General features: G+C 42.6%; 2 protein-coding genes across 3 annotated transcripts in view; one reads left to right on the forward strand and one right to left on the reverse strand.

Moving 5' to 3' along the window:
• Window positions 1-10,979, reverse strand: part of LOC126161407 (dyslexia-associated protein KIAA0319-like protein) — a 161,365-nt gene extending 150,386 nt beyond the window's left edge. For both annotated transcript variants that reach the window (XM_049917188.1, XM_049917187.1), the window contains exons 1-2: window positions 10,883-10,979; window positions 10,252-10,552 (exon numbers count right to left, since the gene is read on the reverse strand). In XM_049917188.1, coding sequence (XP_049773145.1) covers window positions 10,252-10,536 — 285 coding nt within the window. In that variant the 5' untranslated portion in view covers window positions 10,537-10,552; window positions 10,883-10,979. The remainder of the gene's footprint in view (window positions 1-10,251; window positions 10,553-10,882) is intronic.
• A 274-nt stretch (window positions 10,980-11,253) lies between these two features.
• The window catches only part of LOC126161408 (smoothened homolog), a 114,119-nt gene continuing 109,248 nt past the window's right edge, over window positions 11,254-16,124 (forward strand). The window contains exon 1 of the mRNA XM_049917189.1: window positions 11,254-11,905. Coding sequence (XP_049773146.1) covers window positions 11,492-11,905 — 414 coding nt within the window. The 5' untranslated portion in view covers window positions 11,254-11,491. The remainder of the gene's footprint in view (window positions 11,906-16,124) is intronic.

Here is a 16,124-nt window from a genome sequence, read left to right on the forward strand (position 1 = left end):
GAAACAAAATGGAGGACTCTGTGAATGGGTAGGAGCTCTGCTGTGAACACACTACATGATATTGGCAATCAATGGTGTTCTAAGACAGTAGGAGATGTGAAAGTGTATCCCGCCTTATCTATCATCATAGAATCATCTGTGGAGAAGATGGTGGTACCCTGGAACTCTGCAAGGATCGAAAGTACAAGATGCCGGAAAACCACATGGGTGACAGAGACCATAGGACCTGGAATAGGTCAGTCCTAATCCGTGGTCTAGGCACCATCCAAGGACTGGTATGGGAGGAAATACACAGGACGCATTCCAGTGAGTGGAGATGGAGATACCGACAGAGAGAAGCGAGATGCATTCCAACCGCAATCCCACCCACTGGCGGTTATCAGTAGGAATACAGCCCTTGTTTGCAAAGAGGACAGGGGACACGGGATGGTCAAGGAATCTGCAAATGATGATTGCGTAAGAAACCAAGAGCTCATCCCATCGTATTTGGAGAGGGGGAATCCCCACTTCTGTGAGGAGACTCAATGTGGCTAGTACGAAAAGCACCAATAGCCAGATGTACCCCACAATGGGGAACAGGGTCAAGTATTTTCAGAGTGGAAGGAGCCACTGAGCCATAAACCTGACTACCATAACCTAGTCTGGACAAGACCAGAGCAAGGTAAAGATGGTCTGAATCCCAACATGTGTGGGCCAGGAGGCAGAGAGCATTAAGTTTTCGCACGCACATCATCTTTAGGTGGCGAATATGGGGCAGCTATGTCAACTTTTTATCAAAAATAAGATCCAAGAAACGGTACTGTGCTATAACATCAAAGAGTTGGTTGCCTACATAAAGTTCTGGATTGGGGTGTACTGTGGGTCAGTGACAAAACTGCATAATCTGCATTTTAGAGGGAGAAAACTGGAAGCCATGGGAGATTTCCAGGGGCAGATGTGGACTCTGACCACAATCTATTGGTTATGAACTGTAGATTAAAACTGAAGAAACTGCAAAAAGGTGGGAATTTAAGGAGATGGGACCTGGATAAACTGAAAGAACCAGAGATTGTACAGAGTTTCAGGGAGAGTATAAGGGAACAATTGACAGGAATGGGGGAAAGAAATACAGTAGCAGAAGAATGGGTAGCTTTGAGGGATGAAATAGTGAAGGCAGCAGAGGATCAAATAGCTAAAAAGACGAGGGCTAGTAGAAACCCTTGGGTAACAGAAGAAATATTGAATTTAATTGATGAAAGGAGAAAATATAAAAATGCAGTAAATGAAGCAGGCAAAAAGGAATACAAACGTCTCAAAAATTATATCGACAGGAAGTGCAAAATGGGTAAGCTGGGATGGCTAGAGAACAAATGTAAGGATGTACGGGCTTATCTCACTAGGGGTAAGATAGATACTGCCTACAGGAAAATTAAAGAGACCTTTGGAGAAAGGAGAATCACTTGCATGAATATCAAGAGCTTTGATGGAAACCTAGTTCTAAGCAAAGAAGGGAAAGCAGAAAGGTGGAAGGAGTATATAGAGGGCCTATACAAGGGCGGTGTACTTGAGGACAATATTATGGAAATGGAAGAGGATGTAGATGAAGATGAAATGGGAGATATGATATTGCGTGAAGAGTTTGACAGAGCACTGAAAGACCTGAGTCGAAACAAGGCCCCTGCAGTAGACAACATTCCATTACAACTACTGACAACCTTGGGAGAGCCATTCCTGACAAAACTCTACCATCTGGTGAGCAAGATGTACGAGACATGCGAAATACCCTCAGATTTCAAGAAGAATATAATAATCCCAATCCCAAAGAAAGCAGGTGTTGACAGATGTGAAAATTACCGAACTATCAGTTTAATAAGTCACAGCTGCAAAATACTAACGCGAATTCTTTACAGACGAATGGAAAAACTGATAGAAGCCGACCTCGGGGAAGATCAGTTTGGATTCCGTAGAAATGTTGGAACATGTGAGGCAATACTGACCCTACGACTTATCTTAGAAGAAAGATTAAGGTAAGGCCAACATACATTTCTAGCACTTGTAGACTTAGAGAAAGCTTTTGACAATGTTGATTGGAATACTCTCTTTCAAATTCTGAAGGTGGCAGGGATAAAATACAGGGAGCGAAAGGTTATTTACAATTTGTACAGAAAGCAGATGGCAGTTATAAGAGTCGAGGGGTATGAAAGGGAAGCAGTGGTTGGGAAGGGAGTCAGACAGGGTTGCAGCCTATCCCCGATGTTATTCAATCTGTATATTGAGCAAGCAATAAAGGAAACAAAAGAAAAGTTCGGAGTAGATATTAAAATCCATGGAGAAGAAATAAAAACTTTGAGGTACGCCGATGACATTGTAATTCTGTCAGAGACAGCAAAGGACTTGGAAGAGCAGTTGAACAGAATGACAGTGTCTTGAAAGGAGGGTATAAGATGAACATCAACAAAAGCAAAACGAGGATAATGGAATGTAGTCGAATTAAGTCGGGTGATGCTGAGGGAGTTAGATTAGGAAATGACACACTTAAAGTAGTAAAGGTGTTTTGCTATTTGGGGAGCAAAATAACTGATGATGGTCGAAGTAGAGAGGATATAAAATGTAGACTGGCAACGGCAAGGAAAGCGCTTCTGAAGAAGAGAAATTTGTTAACATCGAGTATTGATTTAAGTGTCAGGAAGTCGTTTCTCAAAGTATTTGTATGGACTGTAGCCATGTATGGAAGTGAAACATGGACGATAAATAGCTTAGACAAGAAGAGAATAGAAGCTTCCGAAATGTGGTGCTACAGAAGACTGCTGAAGATTAGATGGGCTGATCACATAACTAATGAGGAGGTATTTAATAGAATTGGGGAAAAAAGGAGTTTGTGGCACAACTTGACTAGAAGAAGGGATCGGTTGGTAGGACATGTTCTGAGACATCGAGTGATCACCAATTTAGTATTGGAAGGCAGTGTGGAGGGTAAAAATCGTAGAGGGAGACCAAGAGATGAATACACTAAACAGATTCTGAAGGATGTAGGTTGCAGTAGGTACTGGGAGATGATGAAGCTTGCACAGGATAGAGTAGCATGGAGAGCTGCATCAAACCAGTCTCAGGACTGAAGACCACAACAACAACATGGGAGATGGCCCTTGCAGAGGCCCGTCAGATGGCGCCTTGGTGCCGGCACTCAGCAGATGCTATCTAGTGGGAGGTGCAACCAGATGGCAAAATCTTTGACATACAATGTTGCGGTAACCACAGGCCCAATAGAGGTTACAACTCCATTGATGGCTATGAGGAAAAGTGTGACACTTAACAAAGAAGCCTGTGGGATACCATTCTCCTGAATCTGAGAAGTGCTGAGTGAAGTGCCAACTTGAACACGGAAGAGCTGGTGGGATAAAAATCGGAAGAGCCCATGAAAGCCCCAGTCATGGAGGGTAACTAAAATGTGATGGTGCCAACCAGTGTTGTAAGCCTTATGTAGGCCAAAGAAGACAGCGACAAGGTGCCGGCGGTTAGTAAAAGCCCACCAGATCCTTCCTGGAAGCCACACTGATATGGGGACAAAAGGCCCCAGGATTCAAGTACCCAACATAATCGGAAGCTAACCATCCTCTCCAGCAGCTTACAATGTATGTTTGTCAGGCTAATCAAGCGATAGCTGTTGAGAGACGCAGGGTTCTTCTCAGACTTAAGGATGGGGATAACTACATTGTCTCGCCATTGTGACGGAAAAGCACCCATGAGCCAAATGCGGTTGAAGACCCTGAGTATATGTTGCCTCTGGGTAACATCCAAGTGTTGGTGCATCAGGTTGTGGATGGAATCTGGGCCTGGGGCCATGTCATGTGAAGAGGTGAGAGCCTGTAAAAATTCCCATTCAGTTGGTTCATTATAGGGTTCAGCGTGGTGCAGTTTGAAACAAATGGGGGGTGTCTGTACAACTCTGTGTTTCTGCCGGAGAAAGATAGCGGGATAGGAAGAGGATGCTAATACTGCCACAAAGTGTGGCACAAAGTGTGTCTGCAAGGACCAATGGATCAGTGCACAGAGCACCTTGGAGATTAAGAACCTGGACGGTTGACTGTAGGTGGTGGCCCAGCAGGCTGTGGAGCTTGAACCAAACCTGCGATGAAGAGCCATGGGTTCTCAAGGAGGAAACATAGTGCTCCAAGCATTTCTTTTTACTCTACCTAGTAAGGTAAAGAGTCTTAGCACACAGACACTTAAAAGCAAGGAAGTTAGTCTTGTGAGAGGTCGTACTGGTCAATGACAACAGAGGCCTGTGGATACGGGGACGGCAGTGACAGTAGCATGAAGAATAGTGGCAAAGATGCCCAGCATGACCGCATCAAAGCAAATTGAGAGGGAAGTGTCGAAGTGCACAGCAGACATATATAAAGGCCAATTGGGCCTGTGGAATGCCCAACGTGAAGACCTGTCTGCCTGGTGGCGGCAGGGTACTGACAGAATCACCGGAAAGTGGTCACTGTCACAAAGATCATCATAGGGCAACCGATGTAGGGAAGTCACGAGAGCAGGGGAGGATATTGTGAGATCAATAACAGTAAAGGTACCATGAGTGGCACTGCGGGGGATAGGAGAATCGTCATTGAGGAGACACAAATCGAAGTCTGTAATAAGTTCGTCAATTAGGAGACTCCTACCTGTTGAAGTGGCACTCTCCCACATTGAGTGTTGATAGTTGCTCCCCCACAGTGGGTGTTCAAGTCCCCGAGGACGAGAAATAGGGGTGGAGAAATGGCGGCGGGAGTTGCTGTATCAAGACAGACAGTGCAACATAATGATGTGGCCTCCCTGGAGGGAAGAGACACTGCAAACAGTGAATGCAGGCGTCGTTTGCATACTAACCACTGTAGATTCGAGGATGGTACGAAGGAGGATCCACTCACTAATGAAATCGAAGCGAACCAAGGTGCAGACCCCTCCAGATGCTACCCTGGGGGCACCACGGTTACGACAGAATGTCTGATAACCACAAAACGTTGGAGAGTGGTCATCACGGAAGTGCATTTCTTGAAGAGCAAGACAGAAGGCAGCATAGGAGGAAAAAAGATGATGTATTTTCAGTATGTGACAATAGTATCTGTTGCAATTCCATTGGATTATCATGTGGCAAGAGTCTAGGTTAGACATAAAGAGGCCGAGAGGAGGTCATTTCACTTGGACAGTGGTTGTCACCGAAACGGATGGGATGACATCCATAAATAAGATGTCAAAGGTTGCAAGTGGGGAGATGGCACCTTAGGGGGCAGCAGGGTGGCCTTGTCGTGGGACTTAAGTTTCTTCTTCTTCTTCTCTTTTGGAGGTGGAGCAGGGCAGGATACAGAGGGAGTACAGACACCCGCAAGATCCAGAACCAAAAGAGAGCGGGCGACCTTGGTGCACACAGATGGTGTGTCTCATGGCCGAGTTGTGCTAGTAGGCTTCCAGCCTGAGAGGCACCGGGAAGAAGGGTCCTGCGGGGAAGGCCAATAAACAGCAGGCGTCGAAGAAGGGGGCCATTTCTTTGGCCGGGGAGGAGGAGCTATTCCTGGCGGGGAGGTTGTGGGAACTGCAAGGGAGGGGGAGGGGAGAGGGGGTCAGGGCTGGGGTAAGGGGAGGGTAGGAGGGGAAAAGGATGTAACATATTTTTGGCAAGCCTCAGCATAAGACAGGTGATCCAGTAACTTGTTCTCTTGGATCTCCTATTCTCTTTTGTAAGCTTGGCAATCTATCGAGCAAGGGGAATGGCGGTCATGCAACTGACACACACACAGGTGGCGGAACACAGGGGTGTCCCTCATGGAGTGGGTGTCCACAGTCACCACACAGAGGGTCCGCTGTACAGCGGGAAGACATATGCCCAAAATGCAAGCACCAAAGGCACCTCATCATGGTGGGACATAGGTCTTTACGTCACATCTGTAGCACATAATCTTGACTTTCTCTTGGAGGGTATCCCCCTTGAAAGCCAAAATGAAAGCACCGGTATAAGTGGGGTTGTCTTTATGACCCTTCTGCACTTGTCAAACAAAAAGAATGCTGCATCACTCCAGATTAGCCCAGAATTCCTCATCAGTTTGCAGGATGACGTCCCCATGAAAAATCACTGGGGACGATATTACGAGATTGGAGAGTGGTAATAGAAACTGGGACACTGCCAAGATGATTACAAGTGCAAATAGCTGCAGATTGAGTGACAGAAGAAGCTTTAATTAACAGGGAGCCCAAACGCATCTTACTGAGAGACTCCACTTTAACAAACTTGTCCTTGATATTCTCCACAAAAGCCAATGGCTTTATGGCGGTGAATGTGTCTCCATCTCTTCTAGTACATATGAGATACCGGGGAAAGTGTTTCATCCCAAGACGGTGAGACTGGCCCTCCTCCCATGGTGTAACCAAGGAAGGGAAGGTTGCCCGGTCATACTAAGCAGAATTCAATGATCCTTCACCATTCGAAGAGACGGTAATTTGACAACAGTCAGATTTTTGCAGCTTGATATGCTTCATGTGCCAAGGATCTGCCCTGACACCATCCACTCCGATCAGGGACTCTCTCCATGGCTGCCTGGCACAGCAGCCGTGAGTTCCGATGCTCCAGGAAGACAAGTAACCACCCCTTGGCATACATGGTGAGGGAACAGCTCACGTATCAGTAGTGTGTTCCCTTTGTTGTCAGGGGGTTCAGCCAGCTTCAATAGACAGAGAGGCTACACGTGCTGGTGACCTATCAGGGTGGAGGAGGGCTATGGCAGGGAAGGAAGAGGGAAAAGAAGGGGGGAGGGAATCCACACCATAGACACTAGGGAAGAAGTTCTTCTCCAGATGGCTCACACTAAAAACAGAAAATTAGAAGTGGACATCAAACCTTAAGTGTGAACCTAAACGCCAAAAAGGATAAAAAAGAGCAGGCAGTAGGAATAAAAGTGCAAGCAATATAGAGAACAAGGTGGACAGCCAGGTCAACATAAAGCAGAACACTGAGCAAGGGGAAGGATAGGCAGTGGGGAAGGAGTGAGGATAGGGAGGGAGGAGCAGGGTGAAGGAAATGCAGCCAGGAAAGGAAGAATGGGCTGCAATAGCTCAAGGCCCTGTGTGTGTCCTGGGTGGGGGGGACTGGCCTTTGATATCCCAGATACTGGCACTAGAACATAGCTGACATCTAAGCTGGCCCCACACATGTTCTATCGTGAACAGATCTGCAGATTTGTTGTCCACGGGATACCCCAACACCATGCAGACAGTTCACACGTGATGTGTGAACAAGCACTGTCCTGTTGAAAATTAGCACCAAGATTCTGTTCCAGGAGAGGTAACAAGTGAGAATGCAGGATTGTACTGTAGTTCTGTCAAGAGTTCCCTCTCCAAAAGTTTGGAAGAATAGGAACTCTCTCCGAGTCACTACCATACTCACTGACAATGGTCAACCATGGAATCTTGGCAAAAGTTTGCCTGTCCTTGTGTTCTCATGCAGCCCAACAATGGGCCAGTGTCATATTCAAATGCCTGACAAATACTGATATTGTGTGCTTTGACCAGCTGGCCAAATGGAGACCCATACCCATAACGAGGCCCCTTTCAAACTCTTAACAGGTGCTGCCAATGACAGCTCACATAAATATGTGGCACCTCTATGTCCTTCACAGTGATCACTCAATATCTAGCTGTCCATGCACCTTATACACCCTACCAGTCCTGGTAACAACAATAAACACAAACAGAACTAATGCAGACTGAGATTTTCACTCTGCAGCAGAGTGTGTGCTGATATGAAACTTCCTGGCAGATTAAAATTGTGTACCGGACCGAGACTCGAACTTGGGACATTTGCCTTTTGTGGGCAAGTGCTCTACCAACTGAGATACCCAAGCATGACTCACAACCCGTCTTCACAGCTTCAATTCTGACAGTACCTCGTCTCCTACCTTCCAAACTTCACAGAAGCTCTTCTGAAAACCTTGCAGAAAGGATATTGTGGAGATATGGCTTAGCCACAGCCTGGGGAATATTTCTAGAATGAGATTTTCGCACTGCAGCAGAATGTGCATTAATTTGAAACTTCATGGCAGATTAAAACTGCCAGATTGAGTACTGGTCAAATTGAAGCTGTGAGGACAGGTTGAGAGTCGTGCTTGGGTAGCTCAGTTGGTAGAGTACTTGTCCGCGAAAGGCAAAGGTCCTGAGTTCGAGTCTCGGTCCGGCACACAGTTTTAATCTGCCAGGAAGTTTCAGAACTTATGCACTCTGGTGGCCAGCCTACCTGCCACAGACTCTAATAATTTATATATCAACTGATGATGTGTACATGTATGAAATTTCTGACCACATCTTCTGGTTACTTCATTTTTTTTCCATTCAATTAATGCACTGTACAGTTTCAACATATTTACTCTTTTAAATAGCCCCACAAAAATAACAAATAGAACAAAAGTATGACATATTTTCAAATGTAGACACTGCTGAGGAATAAATTATTAATACTGAAGGACAGCAGATGCCAGGTCACCCACAGAGGAGGCCAGGTCACCTCCAGCAGAAGATCCTACACTTGCAGCAGAGGACTCAACACCGGTAGCAGAAGGGCTCCACACTGGTACCAGGACACCTGACACCAGGGATAAAAGGAGGATATCTAACCATAATGCCCTCATCCTTACAATTCTGGCTATACCTGTGAATGAAAAGGGATGTACATCTTTCCTATAGAAGAAACTTCCCTGCAGTAAACTGTGCTTTTTAAAAAAATAAATAGTCTAAGAAATGAATCCCAGTAAGAAGCGCTTTCACAATCATGTACAAATAGTGTTTACAATGCCCTCTGTTTAGTATTCATGACTGATTTTGAATTGCGATATCGGAAGAAACTGACCAGAGTCCATTCATGTGGTGCACTAAATCTAGTACCTGGATTACACGAGACATTAAGATTTCCTGTAGGTTCTAACAAGGCTCAGTTCTCAAATGTAAAAATCCATACACCCCACTTTACAGAATACGTAAAGAATTATAAGCAAAGTATATTGATAGGATATTGCATAGACAAAACTGTGTAGATATGATAATATTATGTGACTGCGGGCAGTAAATCAAAATTTGTATGGGAAACTGTAAAAAGCAAAACAGGAAAGAGACATGAAGAGCATGAATTCAGTTTACAAACACTGAGAACATTAATATTGGCAAAAAAGACCTGCTTCCTAGAAAAAGAGCTTGAATTTTACAAATCAGGATAAACTTAAGAATTATACACCTGCATACGGTGTGAGGTTAGTTCCAACTAGTGAACATGAAGTAGTAAAGATGATTAAAAGTCTCAAATGCAAAATTTCAGCAGGTGTAAATGAAGTACCAGTGTTGCCTTTAGTCCACACTGATCCACTGTTAAAGCACTGGACTCATATTCATACAGAGGTGGGGTTCCAAACCCTGTCTGGCCATCCTGACTTTGGTTTTCCATGGTTTCCCCAAGTTGCAAAGTGAATACTGTGATGGTTCCATTTGAAAACCCTATGACCAACTTCCTGCCCTATTCTCACCAAATATAATTTCTGTAACATATCTGAATGTCCTAGGTGGGAATATTTAGAAAATGTTTTACTCATGGACACATTACTTCCTCAAAGATCAGTGTGAACTCCAGAAAAATAGGATGATGGTATGGATTCTTGAAGTAATGTCATCTGACATTGCCTTATGCTGAAGTGATACATGTAAGTTCAATGTCACACTAGTTCATTTGCATGTTCTGCAATACTGAAATCAGCATCCTTACAGTAGCTGTTGATGGAAGAAAAAAAAATTAAATATGCATTATTATACCCCATAATTTTCAATATTCAATAACAATGAAAAATCTAGGAATACTGTCTCCCCATATATCTGCCATGTCTCAATGTCTAATGCGATCTGTCAGGTCCTTTGTGGAATTTATGGTTGAAATGGGTCTGGTCTTAAGCATATTTTACCACATTTCACATGTACAGAAATCTCTTCATATTTTGTGAAATGTGTCTGAAACAAATACTAATTTAAAATAGTCTGCTGACAATGTTGAAACTTACATTAAGTACAGCTAGATTTAGAAACAGGTTACAACTGCAATAAGAAAAGTCCAAATATTGTAGGTGTATAAAAAACTAGTACAACATATGATATATGGAGCGCTTCGTATTTCTCTATTTTCATTGAGACAGTAACAAATAAAACACACACAAACCAACCGGTACAAAGTGAAAAATAATATGACTATTAAAAATATATACTTACATGAAAACACTCTGCATTGTGCATAAAGACAACATTACATGTGTCAGAATTACAGCAGGCAACTAGACAGGAGTCAAGAGAGTGAATGTCTTCTTGCTTCGTATATGTGCCAGCTGTTTGATTGCCTTTTGGAGCAAAGCCGGTGAAGACAGCCAGATAGATTTGTGGGCAGACAAACGTCCATTTCCCATCCAAGGGATACATTTTGCCAGCAGCGACTGTTAGTGTACACATCCATGTTAAGAAAATGCCAACACCGGCTAGTTTACTCCACTTCGTCACCATCGCGGGGCAGTTTCATCTGTGAAAACACAATAATAATAGACGTCATACGAGAAGCCACAGTACTGCAATTACCACTTCGGTCGCCTATCACAAAGTAAAAATGTTACGCCACAAGAATGAGTCATAATAAGCAATTAGAAATCTATCTAGAACACCTGTTCCGCCACTTGCAGCTTAACTGCTTGCATATTAATTAACCGTATTTACACAGACGAACAGTAAACAAATAAAATAAAATTGTTTGTCATTCTCTGTAAGATAACGAGGCTATTCGGGCTTCGTATCAACAATAATATGATCTCATTAGTAAGACACAATAAACCGAATAAAGTCAATATTTACTTACACACATCACTTCTATCTCACGATAACAATTCGCCACCTGTCACGGATGTAAATCAAACACATATGGTTATCGGTGTGTCAGTAGAGCCAACATTCAGTGTGTAGTTCACACAAATGAAAGTAAGCTCTTTTTTTTACGTTTTATTCTATATGATTTCGAAAAGAAAGCTATTTATAACATTTTTGTAGCTGGAAAAAACTTACCATATACCCAAGATCGTTTTTGAGGCCTTGAAACAAAACAGTTTGTTGAACAAGCAATAGCAACTCTCAGGTAGTGGTACCGCCCTCATGTTTGTACACAATTGCATGGCGCCATACACGAGTCTTTGGTGTTCTATTTGCATCTTTGACAACGTGGGTGGTCCGCTTTGTTCAAACTGTCAATGTGTGTGGTCTAATAAGAGATGAAGCTGTGGAAAGTAAATGAGGTGTTTAGTGTACCTGTGGAAAGGGTGCTTTCTATGGAAACGACCAGACCAGTAGTACTGTATTATATGACACTAAGTAGGCGCGGACGGTTTTGTAGAAGGAGAGATACGCTAGAAGACTTGTGATTTGTTATTTATGTGGTTTAAATATAAGCTACCCTTAATGAAGGGCTACTTTAATGGAACCAAGAAAAACTCTTATCATGGAAATTTTAACATACGTGAGTCTCTCGATCTTATTTGTGTTCACGACGTTTATTTGTGAAAATGAAGGAAAAAAATTATATTCTGGTGCAAATACTTCGGAGCCACTGAGTACAACACATCGATCAGGGAATTTTTCTCCTGCAGTATTCAAAGGAAAGGGAGAAACTGATGGAAAAACATTCGTAGGTAGTATGTCATCAAATATGATAGACTTGTTCCCTCCAGTAGAATCACTAATGTCGCATGCAAATGGCAAATCACAGTACTGCCGACGGCCAGCGAAATGTCAAAAATTAAACTACACCAACTGCATGGGAATCAAGCTCCCATATGAGTGGACGACATTGGAACTTGTTCCAGATGTAGACTCACAGGATTCTGTTCAGGTAAAGAGAGCATTATTTAAGGAACACAAAATATAGTGTAAAGTTACTGTGCTGTTAATATTTTTCTTACATTTTCATATACATCTGTGTTTAGAAAAAAATATTTGCTTTAATCACTAGTCGCAATTTGGTTTTCGGTACCGAGTATAAGCATCACGATGTCCCCAGACTGACAATTGTCAAACCAAGCAAGTGTGTCGTACTACTCAGTATGCTGACAAAACATAGTAGGCCTATCCGTGTTTGTTTGTAATTATTAAAATTCACCATTTGTAAGACTGTACCTGCTTCTAAACAAGCACTAAAAAAAAAAATTCTTGAATGATAACTGACCTTGGAGTTTGAACTGCATAATACTTTTAAGAACATTATTAACCACATCTTTTGTTGCTGTATGTATATTAGGACTGATTACAATATTAGCATCATCTCCAAAAAGAACTGATTTTGCTTGTTGTGTATTAGACTGAAGGTTGTTTACATATACAAGAAACAATAAAGGGCCTTGTTGGAAGAATCCCTTCTGCTTTCTGTTTGGCCTTTCCCTTGGTGTTGTAGCTATGCACATCACAGATTTCATAAGGGTCATTCCATGTCAATTCAACCAATCTGAGAAAATGTTCCAGCTGATAGTCTCAGATTTGGCTGAAATTTAGCACACCAGTGCTACCAAGTGTGGAACACTCGTATACAAAATTTTAACTTCCCCTGCCAATTAGTTCCAGAATTATGGCTTGTGAAAGAAAGTGGTGTGACCCAGAAGTTGCAACCCACATCTGGCAATCTATCTTCAGACCCAACTTCAGGTCTTAATAACTTTGGAACTATTCCGCACAGTCCAGTGAATTTTTTACAACCCAGCAACATCCACTTAGAGAACACACTCTATGAATCAAAACACCAAAGGAACAGAAATCATGCCAGAAATGCTGGACAAAATTGTGCATGACTTGAAAGAAAAATGTGCCATATCCACACACCAGAAAAAAGTAGCTATTCTTACCCTTGCACCTTCCAGCTGATCTATTGACTACACTGCAAAGGAATTCAGTGTTTCTCCATATATGGTAAAGCAAGCTAGGAAAATAAAAGCAACCCAAGGAGTGCTTCCGCAACTTCAGCAGGCTCAGGGTAAGCAATTGAGTTCAGAAATATAGGTGCCAGTGTCGGAGTTTTATGAAAATAATGACTACAGCCGAATAATGCCTGGAAAAAAAGACTGTAATGGTGAAAATGGGAAATGTACGTGTGCAGATGCAAAAAAGACTGTTGCTATGCAACATATCAGAACTATATGTAGAATTCAAGGAAAACTAACCCAATACCAAAGTAGGTTTACCATCTTTTTTCAATCTTCAGACAAAATGGGTTGTGCCTGTAAGTGCAAGGGGCACACACAATGTTTGTGTATGTGAGGCCCATCAAAATGTTAAGCTGATGTTTCCTGCTATAAAGGATTCTGGTCTGCATTACAAAGGTGCAATGAAGCTGCTAGTGTGTGACATCAGTTCCTACCAGTGCATGATACACAGATGTAGAAAGTGTCCTGGTAAGGCAAATCTTACAGAGCATGTGAACTCCTTATAGATGATGATGAAGGAGTTGTTTCTTATAAACAATGGACACGCATGGATCGCACAAGTCTTGAAACAAAGCAAAGTACAGTGGAAGGCTTTGTTGAAATGTGTTGTCAGGAAACAGACAAACTGACCACACACAGCAACAGCACAATCGGCTTATCTCCAGTTTTATAAAGATAATTTGAAACAAGATGAAATTATAATAATACTAGACTTCTCTGAAAATTATGCATTTATAGTTCAAGATGCCATCCAAGGATATCATTGGGACAACAGTCAAGCAACTCTCCAGCCGTTTGCGATTTACTGTAGAGGTGAATCTCGTGATGTGTCTGTCATGAACCTGTGTGTTTTTAGTGACTGTTTAATTCATGATGCCATTGCAGTTCATGCCCACATTCACAATGTCATAGCATATGTGAAAAACAAGCTGCTTCACATACGAGGGTCAGTCAAAAAGTAATGCCTCCTATTTTTTTTTTTCTACGTTTAATTGTCAGGAAATTTAAATGCAATTACATAGGTTGAAAACCACAACATTGAGGATCATTTTGTCATTTTTCAATGTAATCTCCGCCCATCTCTACAGTTTTGGTCCATCTTTGAACAAGGGCATGTATCCCAGCACGGTAAAAATCACAGCTCTGCTTCCTAAGCCATTGACGCATGGATGTTTTGACGGCCTCCTCATCTCCAAAATGAATCCCACGATGAGCTTCTTTTAGTGGCCCGAACAGATGGAAGTCTGATGGTGCCAGGTCAGGGCTGTATGGGGGATGAGGCAAAACTTCCCATCCAATTTTGACAATCTCGTCAGAGGTGTGACGACTGGTGTGTGGTCTTGCATTGTCATGCAAAAGAAGAACATCTGCCATTGATTTTGTTGGGCGAACTCGCTGAAGACGTGCTTTAAGTTTGTTGAGGGTTGTGACGTATTGAACAGAATTTATTGTGCATCCCTGCTCCAAAAAATCAACCAGAATCACACCCTCTGTATCCCAGAAAACTGTTGCCATAACTTTCCCTGCCGATCGCACAGTTTTGAATTTTTTCTTCCTCGGCGAGCTTGTGTGACGCCACTCCATTGACTGCCTCTTTGATTCGGGTTCAAAAAAATGCACCCATGTTTCGTCCCTGGTCACAATTTTTTTCAGAAACTCATCTCCCTCCAAACGGAAGCGCTGCAAGTGTTGGGAGGCTATTGTTTTCCTTGCCTCTTTATTCTGATCGGTTAACATTCTTGGAGCCCACCGTGCACAAACTTTTGAGTACCCCAATTGTTTAATAATCGTGATCACACTGCCTTTACTAAGAGAAATAATGCGACACACTTCATCTGCAGTCACCCGACGGTCACCACGAATGATGTCATCAACTTGCTGAATGTTGTGTGGAGTCACTGCACTCACCGGCCTGCCGCTCCGCTTTTCGTCAGTCAACGGTGTTTGCCCTTCAGCTTCCTTACAACGATGAACCCATCGTCTAACAGTGCTGACATCCACTGTCACAACACCATACACCTTCTTCAGTCTTTCATGAATGCGTATGGGCGTTTCACCTTCTGCATTCAAGAATTCAATCACACAACGCTGTCTCAAACGAACATCGATGTCGGCCATCTTACAAACTTCTGCTGTGCTGCCACCTGTTGACACAGAAAGTTACTACTGCAGTGGATTGCAGAAGAAGGTTTGAGGAATGGCGCCAAATTCAAGTTTTTCACTTAACTTAATTTCTTTAAGTAGAAAAAAAATGGGAGGCATTACTTTTTGACCGACCCTCGTACATTTAGCGAAATACTTTAGTGATGGGGCAGCTAGTCAGTACAAAAACTGTAAAAATCTCAAAAATTTATGCATGCATTACCATGATTTTCAGATTCACACAGAATGAAATTTTTTCGCAATAAGTCATGGTAAAAATGTATGTGATGGTATTGGTGCTACCATTAAGCTCATGGCATCATGAGCTAGTCTGCAGCACTCTACAGAAGGTCACATTCTAGCACCTCTTTAATTATTTACCTGGGTACAGAAAAATATTTCTGGCATACAATTATTCTATGTTTCTAAAGATGAGGTGAAATCAGTTGAAGAGTTGCTAAAAAGCAGACTAGAACATGTTAAAACTGTTGAAGGCACAAGGAGCCATCATCACTCCTTTCCAGCGGACTCTGACAATGTGAAGATGAGCAGACTGTCCGGTAATAACTATAGGTTCATGCACAACATGTGTCTTCACAGTGTGTCTGATTCAGGATTCAGAAGCGAAAGCAGCAACATACAACCAGGTTGCTATGTTATTGCTGTTTATGATGACAAATGGTATATTGGATGTGTTGCAGAGTGCTGTGAAGCAGAAGGTAATGTATTTGTGAACTTCATAGCACCAGCAGGACCAGCAAGATTATTTCATTGGCTACGTTTGGCAGACAATTGTTGGATTCCTTTTGAACATATTCTTATGACAGTTCCAGTTCTTACCACAGTGTCAGGAAGACAGTACAATTTGCCACTCAATGTACAGAATACAGTAGCTAAAGTGTGGGAGAACTTCTGTTCAAAGCACAATTGAATGGTTTTTAGCAGTTAAGGTACAGTAAACATTAATGATAGGTTGTGTTAATCTGTCTACATGTT

This window comes from Schistocerca cancellata, chromosome 2 (assembly GCF_023864275.1).
Source record: "Schistocerca cancellata isolate TAMUIC-IGC-003103 chromosome 2, iqSchCanc2.1, whole genome shotgun sequence".
Lineage (NCBI taxonomy): Eukaryota > Metazoa > Arthropoda > Insecta > Orthoptera > Acrididae > Schistocerca > Schistocerca cancellata.